The 17,122-nt window shown below is 31.7% G+C and overlaps 1 protein-coding gene across 12 annotated transcripts in view; it reads right to left on the bottom strand.

Moving 5' to 3' along the window:
* Nucleotides 1-17,122, bottom strand: part of SNTG1 (syntrophin gamma 1) — a 746,957-nt gene that overhangs the window by 134,124 nt on the left and 595,711 nt on the right. For all 12 annotated transcript variants that reach the window (XM_036232864.1, XM_036232861.1, XM_036232854.1 and 9 more), the window contains one exon: nucleotides 5,049-5,087. In XM_036232864.1, coding sequence (XP_036088757.1) covers nucleotides 5,049-5,087 — 39 coding nt within the window. The remainder of the gene's footprint in view (nucleotides 1-5,048; nucleotides 5,088-17,122) is intronic.

Here is a 17,122-nt window from a genome sequence, read left to right on the forward strand (position 1 = left end):
ACACAATATGTGGAATTAAATAACAAACTTCTAAACAACCAATGGATCAAAAGGAAACTAAATAGGAAATCAAAAAGTGCATTGAGACAAATGAAATATAACCAACCACAATCCTACAAATTCTATGGGATGCTGCAAAAGCACTTATAAGAATAAAATTTATAACTATATAGACTAACCTCAAGGAACAAAATATCCCAAATAAATAATCCAAATTTACACTTAAGGAAACTAGAAAAAGAACAAACAAAACCCAAAGTAAGCAGAAGAGAGGAAATAATAATGAGAGCAGAAATAAATAAAATAGAAAATAGAAAAACAGTAGAAAATATAATGAAATTAAGAGCTGTTTCTTTCTTTGAGAGGACAGATAAAGTTGACTAGCTTCTAGGAAGACTCATCAAGCAGACCAGAGAGAGAGAGAACACAAATAAGTAAAATCAGAAATGAAAGAGTAGAGATTACAACAAAAACTATAGAAATACAAAGGATTGTTAAAAATAATATGCTAATGAATTCAAAAATCTAGAAGAAATAGATAAATTTTTAGAAACATGCAACCTTTCAAAACTAAATTAGAAACAGATTATTATTAGCCATGAAATAATAATTATTAGCAATGAAATTGAAGTAGTAATCAAAATGCTCCCAATAAACAAAAGCCCAGGAACAGATGGCTTCACAGGTAATTCTTCCAAATATTTAAAGAATTATACCTATCCTTTACAAACTATTCCAAAAAATTGAAGAGGAAGGAATTCTTTCAAACACATTCTACGAGGCCAGCATTACAACCGTTACCCTGATACAAAAACCAGACACAGACACTACAAAAAAAGAGAATTACAGGCCAATAGCCCTGATAAATGTAGATGCCAAAATTTTCAACAAAATATTATCAAACCAAATTTAACAGTAGATTGACTGGATTATACATTGCAATCAAGTGGGATTTATACCAGGGATGCAAGGGTGGTTCGACATCACAAAACAATTAATGTGGTTCTATACATCAACAAAACTAAGGATAAAAATTATATGATTATCTCAATAGATATAGAAAAAGCATTCAACAAAATTCAATATTCATTTATGATAAAAACTCTCGACAAATTATTGAAGGAACTTACTTCAACTTGATAAATGCTATGTATGACAAGTCCACAGCTAACATCATACTCAATGTGAAAAGCTAAGAGCTTTTCCTCTAAGATCAAGAACAAAACAAGAATGCCCACTGTCACCATTTTTATTCAACATAGTACTGGAAGTCTTAGCCCCTGCAATCAGACAAAAAATATAAATAAAAAGCATCCAAATAGGAAAGAAGTAATACTGTCACTACTTGTAGATGCCATGTTACTATATATAAAAACCCTAAATTACTCACCAAAAAAGGATATAATTAGAAAGACAATTCAGTAAAATAGCGGAATACCAAATTAAAATATAATTTGTCACATTCCTATAAATTAATAATATATAATCAGAAGAAAAAATAAAAAAAGAAATCCCATTTACAATTGCATCAAAAATAAAATATCTAGAAATAAACTTAACAAAGTGGGTGAAAAACCTATACTCTGAAAACTATAAGCTATTGAAAAAAGAAATTGAAGACGGCACAAGCAAATGGAAGGATATACTTTGTGCTCATGGTTTGCAAGGATTAATATTATTAAAATGACCACATTACCCAAAGCAATTTACAGATTCAATGCAATTTCTATCAAAATACCAAGGTCATTCTTCTCAGAACTAGAACAAATAACTCTAAAATTTATATAAAACCACAAAAGAGCCTGAATAGCCAATGAAACCTTGAGAAAAAAAGAACAAAGTTGGAGGTATTACACTCCCTGATCTCAAACAATACTACAAAGCTATAACAATGAAAACCATATGGTACTGGCACAAAAACACACATAAAACAGTGTAACAGAATAAAGAACCCAGAGATAAACCCTTGCTTATATGTTTAAATAATTTTTGACAAAGGAGGTAAAATATACACTGGAGTAACAATAGTCTCTTCAACAATTGGTGTTGAGAAAACTGAATAGATACATGCAAAAAAAAAAAAAAAAGAAAGAGAGAAAGAAACTGGACCACTCTCTTACACCACATACGATAATAAACTCAAAATGGATTGAAGATTTAAATGTAAGGTCTGAAACCATAGAGCTCTTAGAAGAAAACAGAAAGTAAACTATTTAGCATCAATATCTTTTTGGCTTCATCCCCTCAAGCAAGGGAAACAAAAGCAAAAATAAACAAATGTGACTACATTAAATGAAAAAGCTTCTGCGAAGAGAAGGAAACCTTCAACAAAACAAAAAGACAACCCATTGAATATGAGACTATATCTGCAAATGATATATCTGCTAAAAGGTTTATATTCAAATTATAATAAGAAACTCGTACAAATCAATAACAAAAATAATCTAATCAAATAATGGGCAGAAGAAATGAAAAGACATTTCTCTAAAGAAGACACAGATGGCCAACAGACATTAAAAGATGCTCAACATCAATAATCATCAGGGAAATGTAACTCAAACTACAATGTGATACCACCTCATACCAGTCGAATGGCTGTTACCAAAAAGTCAACAAATAACGTGCTGGTGAGGATGTGGAGAAAAAATAACTCTTGTGCACTATTGGTGAGACTGTAAACTGCAGCCCCAATGGAAAACAATATGAAGTTGCCTCAAAAAACTAGAAATGGACATAGTGTATTCCACTTCTGTGTAAATAAAAACACTGATTCAAAAAGATATGTGCATCTTTCTGTTCATTGAAGCATTATTTATAATAGCGCAGATATGGAAGATATGGAAGCAATGTAGGTGTTTATCAATAGACAAATGGAAGCAATGTAGTTGTTCATCAATAGACAAATATTCTTTAAAAAATATATAAAAATATTATATACATATATAAAATAGAATATTGTGCAGCCATAAAAAAGAATAAAATCTTGCTGTTTGCAACAACATAGATAGACCAAAAGGGTTTTATGCTAAGTGAAGTCAGGCAGAGAATGTAATACCATATGGTTTCACTTACACGTAGAATCTGAAAACAAAATAAAATGAAAACAGACTCATAGAAACAGATGCCAAAGGGTTTGTTACCAGAAGTGAAGGGGTGACATGGGGAAAAAGGATAGAGAAAATATAGTTAATAATATAGTGATAAGTTGCATAGTGAGACGATTACTAGCATTAATTTATTTTGTAAAACATAAAAATGTTAAATCATTATATTGTACACCTGAAACTAGTATAACCAATATAAGGCTGTATACTAATGATACTTAACAAAATAAATTTTAAAAAGTAAAGTTACTATATTTGTGTAAAAAAAGAATAGCTATGAGGTTATCAGGATTATGAAACATTCACAATAATCTGTCACATTATTAATTCTTCACATGTTGAGGTTAGAAAGGGCAAGGGAGTGTGATAACACAGATAGTAGAGTCATTCTTCAAGAATATTTATCATTTATGTTTTTGGCAAGAATTCCTCAAATGAGAAAATCTACATTTTTATATATTTGACATAAAACGAACATGACTACTGATGGACACTATAACCTTTCCCCATGGCTGATGCTTCTTTCTATTAGAATAATTTCTTGTTAATAAATGTTTTCCTGTACTGAAACCCTATGAAATAGTTAAACTTTTTTCCCAAGATGTCACCTCTGAACCACCAGTATCAGAATCATTTGGAATGGGATGAGAGCTGCAAAAGGAATTTCCAGGTATCAACACAGAACTCTGATCTTAGAATTGTAAACAAAGGTCTTAAATACAACCACAGCTTGTTGAGGAGCGTGACAGGACACATACATCTTGTCTACCTCTGCATCTATCTAAAATAGCAACTTGGCTCAGGCAAGAGGACCTAAATTTAGGAGGCGGGGGATGCCTAGAGCTGGAAATATATAGTTCAGAGAATTGAAGACACACTGAGTTCTCCAAAGCTGTTCTCACTAATATTTCAGTAACATATAGCTTATGGGCAGGACGATGTAATTTATACAAGAAAATACAGTTTATATTCTAAAGAACAAGTTTAAAACTTTAATACATTGATGATAATAATGGCATAAATTAAGAGCTTTACATGTGTTATCATTTAATCCACAAAAGCAAACCTATAAGAAAGTTGCACTTACGTAAACAGATGAAGGAACTGAAGTATGGATTAAAAAGTAACCTAGTTTTTATAAGATGAAAGCTATTTTTAAATTTTTTACCATTGAAATTAATTTGTGCTTGGTGTACCACTTAAAAAAGATGCCTTAGATATTTAAATTTTGATCAATGGTTTCAAACTGACATCAATGTCAAGAGTAAGAAGTTTATGCCTTGCCACTGTAGTTCCACTATCACACAAACCTGATATATGAATGATGTGCATGAGTCAAAACACTGAGACTCCATGTACTTTTCTTACTCAAATTAATGTTTTCATTATGTTATAATAGTAGTACAAAAGTTGATTTAGCATAATGAAATTATAAGGGGAATCGTTTATTTTCTATAATTGATTATTTTATTATATCAAAAGTTATTAGTCTTATAAGTCAACTAAATTCTTTGCTTGGTTAATCAGGCATTATTTTCATTCTATTAATTTAGATTCATTTGAAAAGTCAGCAAAATTTGCAAAAGTCAGAAAATCCCATTTAACTTAGATAAGTTAAGTTTTCCCAAATGTTGATGCAGTGAAAATCTCATGTAAATAGGTCTCCAAGTTCTCTAATATTGTATTTAAATAAATATAATTACTTGTAAAAAAATAGTTTTATTTAGTTTACTTAGATAAATGATTTTTAAAACTGCTTTTAATATGACCAGATATATTAAATAATGTGATAGAAATCTAATAAACTATGTATTTTTCTGAAGGTGTCAAATGATAGTACCAATTATTTCCACATAAAAATAAATTGCAATCAAGATTATCTCCTATAATAAATAAAATGAAAGAAATATATAATTTGACTTTCCAAGTATTTTTCCATCTTACCTGCTGATTTACAGGAAAGTTTCTGTTGATTTTTTTAATCTGCAATGATAAATAAATGATAAAAGTGAGAACAACAAAAAGATGACACAAGATTCCCAAAATTTTATGACAATCTATTTTTATATTCACATACTAAAATCATTCCATATTAAATAATTATAAAAAGTTTAAAAATAATTTTTATTATCAAATTAGCCCATCGTTCATATGAAAACATTTTTTAAATAAATGCTATGATACCATTTCAGGAGGAGGAACCAGTCACCTGAAGCATTAAGTCATATATAAAAAGGTATTGTTGATTTTGTGAAGGTTTTCATTAAATTTTTTTGTTGGTTTACAAGAAACCAAAACATTGTGTTTCCATACATGTTAAATAACTATCTACTGAGAAAACAGAATAACATCTGTATTTTTACTTTAAAATCATAATTTTATTATGAAATCATAAATTTCAATTTGCTTTTACACTAAGAAACAGAAGAAATGAAATATTCAGACACTAAAGGATGAAATATATATGCCAAAATAAATTAAGTTGAATAAATTATAACATTTTCTTTAAGACGAATGAATGACTTTATAAGATTTTGAAATAAATCTTCAGAGTAAGAATTTCCTTTCTTGTAAGTTATATAAAATACCTTAAAACCCCAATGAGAATGCATATGAGATTTAGATAAATAATCTTACACTACACAAAGTCTTTATTCAACAGAAATTTTACTAATTAAAACCAATTATGATTTTTCATTGGTTTTCTAGGGAAAAAATGCTAACTTTGTATAGTATAATCTTACATCAGACTATTCTCATTTATAAATTGTTTTATTGTATTATTTTATTTTTTCTTTTTAAATTTTATTTCCCTTGTCTACTAAGAAATGTGAAATCATAGGAAATTTAATGAACACTATGGACAAAGTTAGAGAATCTTAAATGGCTCATTTACGAGTTCAGACTTCTTGGAAAGCTATTTCTCTTATAAAATATAAAAGAAAAAAAAATTGAGAAAATGTAAGTAATTTTATCAGGGTCATGTACAAAAACCATGTCTTTCTTATGTTGCAATAATCACTTCAAAATAATTTTATTCTGGTGAAGAATCACCTAAGGAAATCTCTAAAACTATTGGTGCCTTCAACTAAAATGAAGATAGTTTGGAGATGTAGACAGAAAGAGCAGATCCCCAAACATCTTTTATCAATCAATCAAAAGCCTGTATTGAGTACTCTGGAATTATGCATCTTGGTAGGCATTATTAATTGTTATAAAAATTTCATTATGTAAATTTGTAAAAAATAGTTTCAGGACCCTCATCTTCAAGTGCATGCTATCTGGCTTTGTAGCTTTTGATTTTTCAATCTGAAAAAAAAAAAAAAAAAACTGAATAATTTGTTTTGGAAAGCTGAAAATCATTTGTACAGATAAGCACTCCAAGATGGAAGGTGGTGGTTGAGAGTGAAGTACATGTGGATCACAGAAATCTTGTTCTATTAACCCATCTTCAGTAGTGTTTGTGGAATTGATATGTTTTCTCTCGTAGGGGTCCAGTTTATTTCCCCATTACAGTATTTACTAGATCATCAGTTTTATTTATCTGTGTAAAGCTGTCATATTGTATTTGTTGTTATTTTTGCTATACTTTTCCTTAGTATATCCTACTCCTATTGTTATTAGGACAAAAAAGGGATTTCTCCGCCTGCATGTGTCTACGCCTAAGAAGAGATACCTGCAAGTTTTGCAGCAAAGAAAGTAAGGTTTATTAGAGCTGCAAATCCTGTTGGGCTATGTCTCAAAGGCCTGGCTTCCAGGGTGCCTTGGAAGTAAAGATTATACAGGGTAAAATCAGTAGTCATGGAAACTAAGGAGCTGGGAACATGGGTGCTACTGATTGGATGACTGGAGGGGGCTGAGGTAATTGATCATTGTGTCCTGTTCTGGAATCATCCACCAGCCATGGTGCCATTCACTCTGATCCTGTGGTCAGGGGTGTGTTCTACCTGTGTTCCTGGGACTGAAACCCATCTAAAGCCAAGATGTTAGTCTTCGTCTAAAGTTCAGCTGAAACCTATTATCCTCGTGATTATAAAACCTGATGCAGGTCTTAATCTTATGTCGTAAGGCTTAATAATTAAAAGAGCAGGTATACAGAGGGTAAGGGCAGGGATGGGAGGTGGGGGGAGCAAGTAAATTTCAATGCTATTATCCGGGCAAAACCAGCTTGAATTAGAGAGAATAAAAGAACTATATAAAAGAAATGATATTTTTATGTAGTTACACTATCATAGATCAATTTAGTAACATATACACCTTACCATCTTTGTCCTTTAAATAAATGTTATCAGATACTATTAATTCTATGAAAAATAAAATATATTGTATATTTCCTACCTCTCCACAAAAAATACCAACAAGAATATAGGAACGAGATAGATGAACAACAATTAGAATATAAAGGAAAGTAAAGAAAGAGTATATTAATGATTAGAGAGTTAGAATGACAAAGTATTTAGTGAGATATTCAAACAACTAGAATAATTTTTTAAAAGTGTTATGTTAAAAAAAAAAACTAACCATACTCGAAAAATCAAGAAATTATTTAAAATTTGTTTTTAGAAATTATTTCTAGATTGTTTTCAGAACATGCAACAAATACAATAAAAAAAAAAAAAACAGAATGAAACCTTAATGATATTGTCTGTTAATGAAGGATTCATATTTTTTAAATTATAAATACTAAAAAATTGTGTTCTCTTTTTAAAAACTGTATCATCATAAACTTACAACTTTATATTCTTCTTTATGAAATCTCCATACCATATTTTAAACAATTTATCTTACCCCAGGAATCTGAATAAGAATATCCAAATAGAACGAATTAATATTTAAGAACTGCTACCTATAGTATTAATAGATTTGTTTGGCAAGGGCATAATTTTTAAAAGTTATTTCTGCTAAAATATACATCTTTTAATTGTGTTTTGTATAAAATATTTATACTTGTTTATAACTTAATGAAATAAAAAGTTAAAAAACCTAAGTATTAAGCATAAAGAAATAGAAGATTAGTAATCACAGTGTGAGGCCTGGTGCTATGGCACAATAAAATGTCTCATCTAATATAGGAAAGAAGCAGGAGTACTACACAATTTGACAAAATATTAAACCAGGTTGTATTCAGAGCTACCTGCTGCTAGACAGGGGAACCTGGCTGATCAGCATAAGGCTAGACACAGGGGAACCTAGAGAAAGATTCCTGCTGAGATTACTAACAACCACTTCCCCATATCTTTAATGCTCCAAACCCACACTCTGAAAGGAAAACATATAAACCCAATTCCTCATACACTAGGAGTCTCATTCTCTGGCTTTGAGAGGAGACCATGTCTGTCTGTGGAGCATTAGGCCTTCTCTAATAAACTTTCCTTTGTCTCTAACTCTGGCTCACACTTGAATTCTTTCTTGCACAGAGTCAAGAGGCATTCTCAGTGTAGAATTTAAGTCTTCACTCTGGGGGATTTGCCCTGTCCTGCATCACATCCAGTGCCCTTTGCAAGTAAATTAATTCGGGTTTTTATTGTGGAATTATAGTACAAAAATAACTTAAGATTTTGGACTTGTATATACACCCAAATGCACTTTAAATATAATTTCAATCTCTTCTACAGAAAATAGAGTACAACATGAAATATTCCATTTTTGTTCAATATTAACATTTAAAATAAGACAAATAAAAAGAAAAATTTGAAAAGCTCACATTTCAAAAGTATTAAGAGCTAATTCAAACTTTCAAACAGCATTTTATACGCAGAGAGCAGAAACTGAGTGGAAACTGCACTGCTGTTAAGATTTATATGCAAAGATTTAATTCTTTTCCTCTCATCTTCTAAGTTCTTCCACCTGGGCTAATAATCAAATTAACAAAGACAGATTCATAGGAGAAAATCAAATGTTTTTGTTAGATAATTAGTCAGACATGAGTGACAGGGGAACAAAGAAATAGAGACCCTGCCTACAGATTGCCCAAAGAACACCCTATCGGTAGCTACAGAATCCCTCCTACATCCCAAGAGACAAAGGACTAAAGGATACAGGAAGGCCATAACCTATAGCTGGTTTAATCCAGCCACAGATACTTGCTCAGAAGGCACTAACCTAATCTGCCCACACCTTAGCCTTATATACCATCATTACGATACCATGACTATGCCCAGAAGTTCATGAATCTAATTATAACAGACTGAATTCTAGGTAAGCACACATGTACTAGGCAGAGTTATATAGCAGCCAAGTTACAATTAAAATGACCTCATGTGCCAGTCATCTAGGAATGCCTTTGTAACCACTCATCACAGCCCCAATATAATGCAGACCTTCCCACTTATGCCTTGTTACAGCTCTCTTCACTGAAAACCCTCTCTTCCTTTGGGGTACTCTATTATTTCTTTTATCTTTTTACTTCCCAGGTAAGAATTTCACAGGGCTGTAGTCTTTCTTAGTATGGCCCATCTCCTTCTAAAATATACTTTTTCTAAATCTTGCTGACCTGTAATTCTTTGCTGTGTTGGTGGAGAAGAGCTGAGAAACCTCCACCTCATGCCACTGGGGTGACATCAGAGTTCACATTGCTCCCCAAACAGTAACATTTTAATATGTCTGTATGGGGAATTCATATAAGCATGAACACTGCAAAGAGAGTGAGGTAACATTGGGTACATGAGACACTTTTTGGACAAAAGAGAAAGGGAGGACAGGTATTAGATTTCAGAAGTGAGAATGGGCAATTTACAGGTACTTGAGGAAGAGCGAAACACACACAGGGATATTCTTTCTGGGTAACTTAGAAGCAATAGAACAAAGGGTATCTAACTAACAGGTGCCTACCTTGTGTCCTCTTATTTACCAAACAATTCAAATTAGGCTAAGGCAGCACTCAAAGGTTTCCTTCCTGAAGCAGGTTTTTCTGTCTGAATATCTTGGGCAGGAAGAGAAGGGTCCAAAGTTCATTTTGAGTCTTGTTTCTTAATAAACAGCTTAATATCCATATCTAAAAAGCAGCTTCATATTGGCAAAATTTTGGTTTCCTTCAAGCATATATTAAATCATTTATAGTGTTAAGTGATAATATGCCCAAAACATTAGAATACTGTACAGTCAGTACAAATGCTTATGATGTATTATTTATTGATCAATAAAAAATAATGCTTATAAAATGTTCCCATTTAAATACAGGTTAAGCAACTATTTAAAAATTATATATTTTTATATATAGATTGATAAATTATGTATAATCAAACACTTATACATTTAGATTAATATCTGGGTATGACCCAAAATTTATTTTTATATGTTAACTACACACATAGACATATGTATGTCTATAATGAAAGTTTTGACAGTTATCAAAAACATTAATTTTATTTTGGGTTTGTGAATTGTAGTATTTTTTTCTTTTTCTGTTCTACATGTTCTCATTATTTTAAAACAATATTATTTGGATAATTTAAAAAATATATAAATTCGTGCAAGCCTTGTTTTCTTAAAAGAGCTGCCCCAATATACAAAACTTTGAAAATCTAAAATGCCATCAAAACAAACCACAGAACTGGACTGTTTTTAAGGAGAAAGCATTTTACTTTTTTCCTCTCTTCATGGGATTCTAAATCATTTATGACATTTTAAAGGCCTGTAACAACTTTAAGCCACAGTAATTTGTGCATAGGCGTGTATGCACACATGTATGTATGTATATATTTGATAAATTAAGAAGTGAAGAGACATTTATTCATTTCTAAAACCCTTTAAATGATCTACCAAGTATGAATTATGGTACTAAGTGCTGGAACATGGAAATGAAAACACCCCATGCAGAGACAATAACATGATACTAGCCAACAGAGTCCAAATGGTTCAAAATGGCTGCAGTGTGGAACAAATATAAGTTCAATGTAAGAGCTGCAATGGAGACAGATAATGGCATTGCCAAGCTCTGCAGTCAGAGACTTGGGTTTGAATTCCAACTGTAACTGTTTCTGAATATCCTTACGCAGGTTATTAATTACCCTTTTGTATAATTCTCTTTCTTTTTAAAATGTTGCTAATAATATTAACTGCATATATTTGTTGGGAAATTTAATGGAAAAACAAATGTCATGAAGTAGAGCTTAGTAAGTGGCAATTATTATTAATATAAAAGAAATTTGGATTTCATTTGAAGACAGTAAATATTTTTTAAAGAATGCAGAGTGGACAGTTCTTTCTTCACTATAATTTGTAAATGCTTTTCTATTTTCTTGTCAATTCTAAATTAGGATTTGCATACTCATATGTCAAGTGGGTGACAAGCACATGCAAATAAATCTGAGTGCAGATCCTATGGCAGAGTGGAGATTATAGTCTATTACCCTCCATAATCAATCATTTGCAGGTATACCCATAGTTAAATGGATATAAAATCAATGAAAGCTTTCTCAAATATGAAAGTGGTGGAATATCCTACTGTTCATTTGACATTTTACAATTTTACAATTTACGATTCTAGGAAACCTAAATAATAAATGAATTTTCTATGTAGAAAACAGCAAAGGTCATTTGTTTTGAAAATTACTTATTTTGTAATAATAACATAATACTGTCAATAAAATAGCTTAATAAGATAATTTTTAAAACATTGATGACCAAATAAATTTATTTTTAAAGGTTGATGTCATATGATTGAGATTGTGTTTAATTTACTACATGTAGTAAAACAGTAAACTATAAATATTTAAATAGTAAAATGTATTTATAAAACAAAGTTTTAAAAATTGTCTACATTTGGCAACAATGTCAATGTTAAATAATGGAAATTCTGAATTCACTGCAAATAAGAAAAAAATTAAAATATGTCCAAAAGACATTTTTAATGTTAAACTTCTTAGAAACCAATGCTAACAGTATGCTATCAAAACCAATAATGTGTTGTGAGAAACTGAAAATTAATGTTATCTATAATATAAAGTCAATGTCTGAACTTAAGACTTATAATGATGAAAGGACATAATTTCAGTCTACATCATACCAGTTGCTTATGGAGCATGATTACTTAAGCTTTAGTCTTAAGGCTGTAAAGGAAACAGAACATGATATACACTAGGATTGCCTAACACATCATTCTGTAAGAACAGCAAGTGACATAAACTACTGCTAAGTAAAATGCCTTGAGAAAAGGTAAATCTATATTAAGGCTTATAGTGAAAAACAGAAAGATAAACCCATAAATTATATATTCATGTCCACTTAATTTCTTGGAAGATACTTCTTGATATCCTCGGAAGCAGACACTGTCTTTTTTCAAAGGGCCCCTTACGCAGCAGGCAATTGCGTACCTATGACCCTGGGCCTATGCCTGCTATTTTGAAACCCCTTCTTCACAATTATTGGTTCCAGAATGAGGTGGCTGAGAATAATTCTGTTCTCTGGGGATATACATACAGACATGAACAGTCTGTGGGTACAGCACCCACCAAAACATGTGGTTATCAACACAATTAGAGGACAGCTTTATTTGAGGATGGATCTCATCATGTTAGAGTTACACAGCTAAAGTAGCTTCCATGTCATAAAAGAGTTTTTTCTTCTTCCATATTCATGCTAATGAGATTATTGTTCTACTAACAAAGTAAATTTGACACTCATATTTTATGCCAGACTGAATTTAAAGTACAACCTAGAGGGCCACAGTTGTTTAGTTCTCTTGAATAAGAGGATCACCCGTTTTCTTCTAGGGAGCAAATGAGTTAAATAGGTACTGTTGCTAAAAACACAATGACTTAACCTTGGAGACTATGTGTCTGTTGTACCTGTAATTTATTATTTAATTCAACATTAATGCCTTCTGAAGTTCGCACAGCTTTTTATGTTGCCTTTTTCAGGATGAATTCTGTCTTCTTGTTCTTTAGTATTTCCTGATTCCCGCAGTGCCCACAAAGCCATTTGTAACATAGTAAATGCTCAAATGTTGAAGGTTATTTCATATATTTTTTACTGCAATGGGTTGACTTACTAAAGTATGAATTTGTCCCTTATAACAGAAACTACCCATGACTTCCTACATTATGTATCATTTTAAATTATATGTTGCCAAAACACACTAAATATTTTAACATAGTGTTGATTTAAGCCGAGAATGTAGAATATATACTTCCACTTGGAAGTATGGAAGGATGCAATTTACATTGCGCAATTTTTCAGGAACCCCTCCCATCTCAATAAAAAATAGAAAGTATATACCTGAATCCATAATCATAATAAGGAAATGATAGGAATAAAGAAAGAAAAGGAGGAAGGAAGGAACAAGGGAAGGAAATGGAAGGAAGGAAGGAAGGAAGGAAGGAAGGAAGGAAGGAAGGAAGGAAGGAAAGGAAAGGAGAAAGGAGGGAAGGAAAAGAGAGAAAAGACTAATTTCCCAGGCAGAATTATAAATAATGTATATAGTTATTCTATTCTCAAGATGAGTATAGAATTAGAATTTCTTTTGTTACCTGAAAAAAATTTATTTCAAAGGCAGAAAAGGTTTTTAATCATTTTTAGTCATAGATCTCTTCAACAATTTATTAAAACTTATGTGACCTCTTAGCAGAAAAAATGTGTTTAACAGTTTGCTTGCATTTCAGATAATTTATATATACTAAAACTCTATAGGGACTTCCAGAAATAAAAAAAAAAAAATTAATATCATGGCCTAAGAAACAGAATTGATTTGACCTTCTTCCGTTTAGTAGTAAACTATGTTGATTCTTCTTAGTTAGAGAAGATGACCACAGCAAAAAAAAAAAAAAAAAAAAAAAAAAAAAGGCTGAAACTAAGAATGATATGTACCATGCAGGAAGAATTTTTGATACCACAGCTATTTACAAATATTTGAATTAGTTTAACAACTTGTATATATTTTGAAAGACAATATCTACTTTCAGGATGGTGTGACCTAAGTAAAAAAAACGAAATCGAGATAGTTATAATTTTTTATTTTATTTTAGAACATAAATTTCATATAAGTATGAGGTAAAATTTAACTATTTTAAAATATTTTTTTTTGTTTTGTTTTATGGTTCAATTGTGATGACATCTTAGTTAGTCATTCTTAGAATTATTTTTGAGCCCTAGGACACCGTAAGCTTTTTGAGAATGGAAATTCTGTCTTCTATTAGTTCCCTCCATGTATGGTTTTTTGTTCCATGAATAACAAAATTTATGACTCGAAGTTAAGTAAATGACATTACTTTGTGCAATACTTACTTTGAAAGTCATTCATTGAAAATTGTTATTCAAAATCAAGCCTATGTCATTGTAGTAATGGGATTTTCCAGATTTGTTCAAGAAAAAAAATATATAGTGCTTTAATTTCTTTTCTTTTACTAAAATAATACTGGACACTTTTTACCAAAGAGAAAATCATAGGACCTCAGGTAGATTAAATTTTCAGATTTATGGTGCATACATACACACACACTGTTACAGTATACTATGTTTTTACAATATGGACAATCTACGGAGACCTACAAAGATTTTCTCATTAATCTGTATCCATATGATCTATCCAAGGTATGTGTTGAATAACTTTAAATTGCAATTATAAAAAGTTACCTGAACAAAATTTTACATTAAAATAGCTGAAAGTATCAAAAGAAAACAAATGAATAATTTAAAGTTATTAGTGTGAAAACAAACAAAACTATGTTAATGTTTCTTTATAATTCTCTAGACTTAGAGATAGAATAATAAAGATATAAAATAGAGTTCCATCATATATAGTTATTTACTAATTTTTCCCTCCATATCACTTTGCATTATGTAATACCATTATTTTATTTATTTTTGTATTTGTTTGCCTCCCCCGAAAATAAGTTCACAAGGTAACAGATTTCTGTTTCATTAAATGCATCACCCTTGCACCTATAAGATTGCCTAGGTCTTAGTAGGTGTTCACTCAATATTTGCTAAATGAGTAAAAAGACACCCTATCTCAGAACAGAGAGTCAAATTCTCGTATTTAAGTTCTTAGTCTTGAAAGCAAGTCATTTTAAGGAAAATAATAATAATTCTTAAGTCAAATGTCTATAGTTATTCTGATAGCTTCAAAACCTAGAGAGTATACCATATATAAAAGAGTTGGAAGGAATATCTGATGATTTAATAGTGAGTTCTCATCTAAAGGAAAAGTAATTTCTGGGTTGAGACAAAAATGAGGGAGGGAGAAGAAGAGGGATAGAGAGTGGAAGAGACTGAGGGAGAGGAAGAAGGAAAGGGATAGGAGAGGGACAAGGAGAGGTAGAGGAACAGAGGTATGCAGGCTCCTGCAACTTGGTCGCTGTTTGCACAACAATGGGAAAGACTGCCCTCAGGTCGATATATTGTGAGGACTGGACAGTGACTACAGTGGAGGACCTGTTGTGCAGGGGCTGACCTTATGAACAGATTTTCCTTAAGCAGAATTCTGGCGTCTGCCCTGTCTGCCTTTTGGGTATATCATTTGCGGAGGTAGCCAGGTATTGCTCTGGCTCAGTCCAAAGAGGCCATGGGGCTTGCTATTCCTTGGGCCTCCTGGGAGGTGCTCCACCACAGGCCAAGTTCAGCTACCACCTGTGCCTTGCCCAGGGCCACCTGGAAGGGAATATTAGAGCAGGGTGAACAGAGAATCAAATTCTCATGTTTGCCAGGTAGATAGAAACTCAGATACGATAGCCGCCTATGTTTACACACTGGAAATAAGGAGGTCCCGATAAATGAATAATGCCCTCTGCCAGAACTTCTATCTAGAAGAAATTCCTCCTCCAACCCTCATTATGAAGCTCAACAATTCAATTTCTCGTATGTTTCTGCCGCCTTTCAAGCTGTTGCCCTGGTGTTGGAGCTCAGAGTAAGTGAGTAAGTCAGCAAATGCCACATGAGAGGGTCCTTTAAAAGGAACATCTGGTACTCCATCTGCCCTTTGTCTCATTCAGCTACAATTCTTCACAGAAGTTGTGGGGACCTCTTCCCGACCCTGCTGCTTTGGGTTATGAAGTCTGAAGTAGGGTTGGGACCCCTTGCTCCTCCAGAGGGACCTCAGCAATTGAGATATCACTTCTAATTCTCAACCACTACATGTGGGTATGAGGCCAGCTCATTTTGTGTACCCACCCTTCCTACCAGTCTTGATGTGGCTTATTCTGTTTTTCCTTAGTTGTAGCACTTGTATTAAGCTAGACCTCAGGCAATCCTCATTGATGGTTAGTTATAATTTTAATGTCATGAGAGAGGGTCAGCACAGAGCTTACCTACTCCATCATCTTAAGATCATGATATTTGTTAATTTGAAATAAATTCTGATTCTATATGATGTAAAAAGAATTATTTTCTTATTTTCCTTGTACTTATTTTCTATTACTTTTATAAAGACTGGGATTATGTTTTTAAAAAATATCTTTTGCACCTATGATTATTTCCTTCTTAACACAGCATTCCATAGATGTGTTTCTATAAAACACATATGAAATACAAGTATTTTTGTGGTTAATTCTCTCCGTCTTTCAAATTTATGAAATATCTATCTATCTATCTATCTATCTATCTATCTATAGAGAGAGATTTGTCACAAACATTAAATTTCCAAAATTTCTGATAATATTAAAACACTGCATTGCATTTCAGTATAGTAAGAGTATGTCAGATCTAGTACTAACTGTTATTATTAGTCCAAAACACATATTAATTTAGGGATTTCCATTATTTTTGCATTTCTGTTCATTTTACTCATGTGGAAATCATTGACAAAGTATAAAATAGAGTTATTTAAATAAATTTCAGGTTCTAAGATTACACTAAGAAAGATTAAATCAGATCCTTGTTAAGAAAATTAAAATAGCTGAACCAATTTTAGATTTTCAAGTTAGAAATGAGAGCCTTACACCAAGCTGTTGTGACGAACTTCAGATTATCAGCAGCAGCAGAAAGAGCACTTAGCCTTATTTTGGTTTAGAGCTAAAATTTTCAATAAGTTTGAAAAGGTAAGAACAGCATACAATATGCTCTACAAGATCGTTAACATGATT

This window comes from Rousettus aegyptiacus, unplaced genomic scaffold (genome assembly GCF_014176215.1).
Source record: "Rousettus aegyptiacus isolate mRouAeg1 unplaced genomic scaffold, mRouAeg1.p scaffold_m13_p_15, whole genome shotgun sequence".
Lineage (NCBI taxonomy): Eukaryota > Metazoa > Chordata > Mammalia > Chiroptera > Pteropodidae > Rousettus > Rousettus aegyptiacus.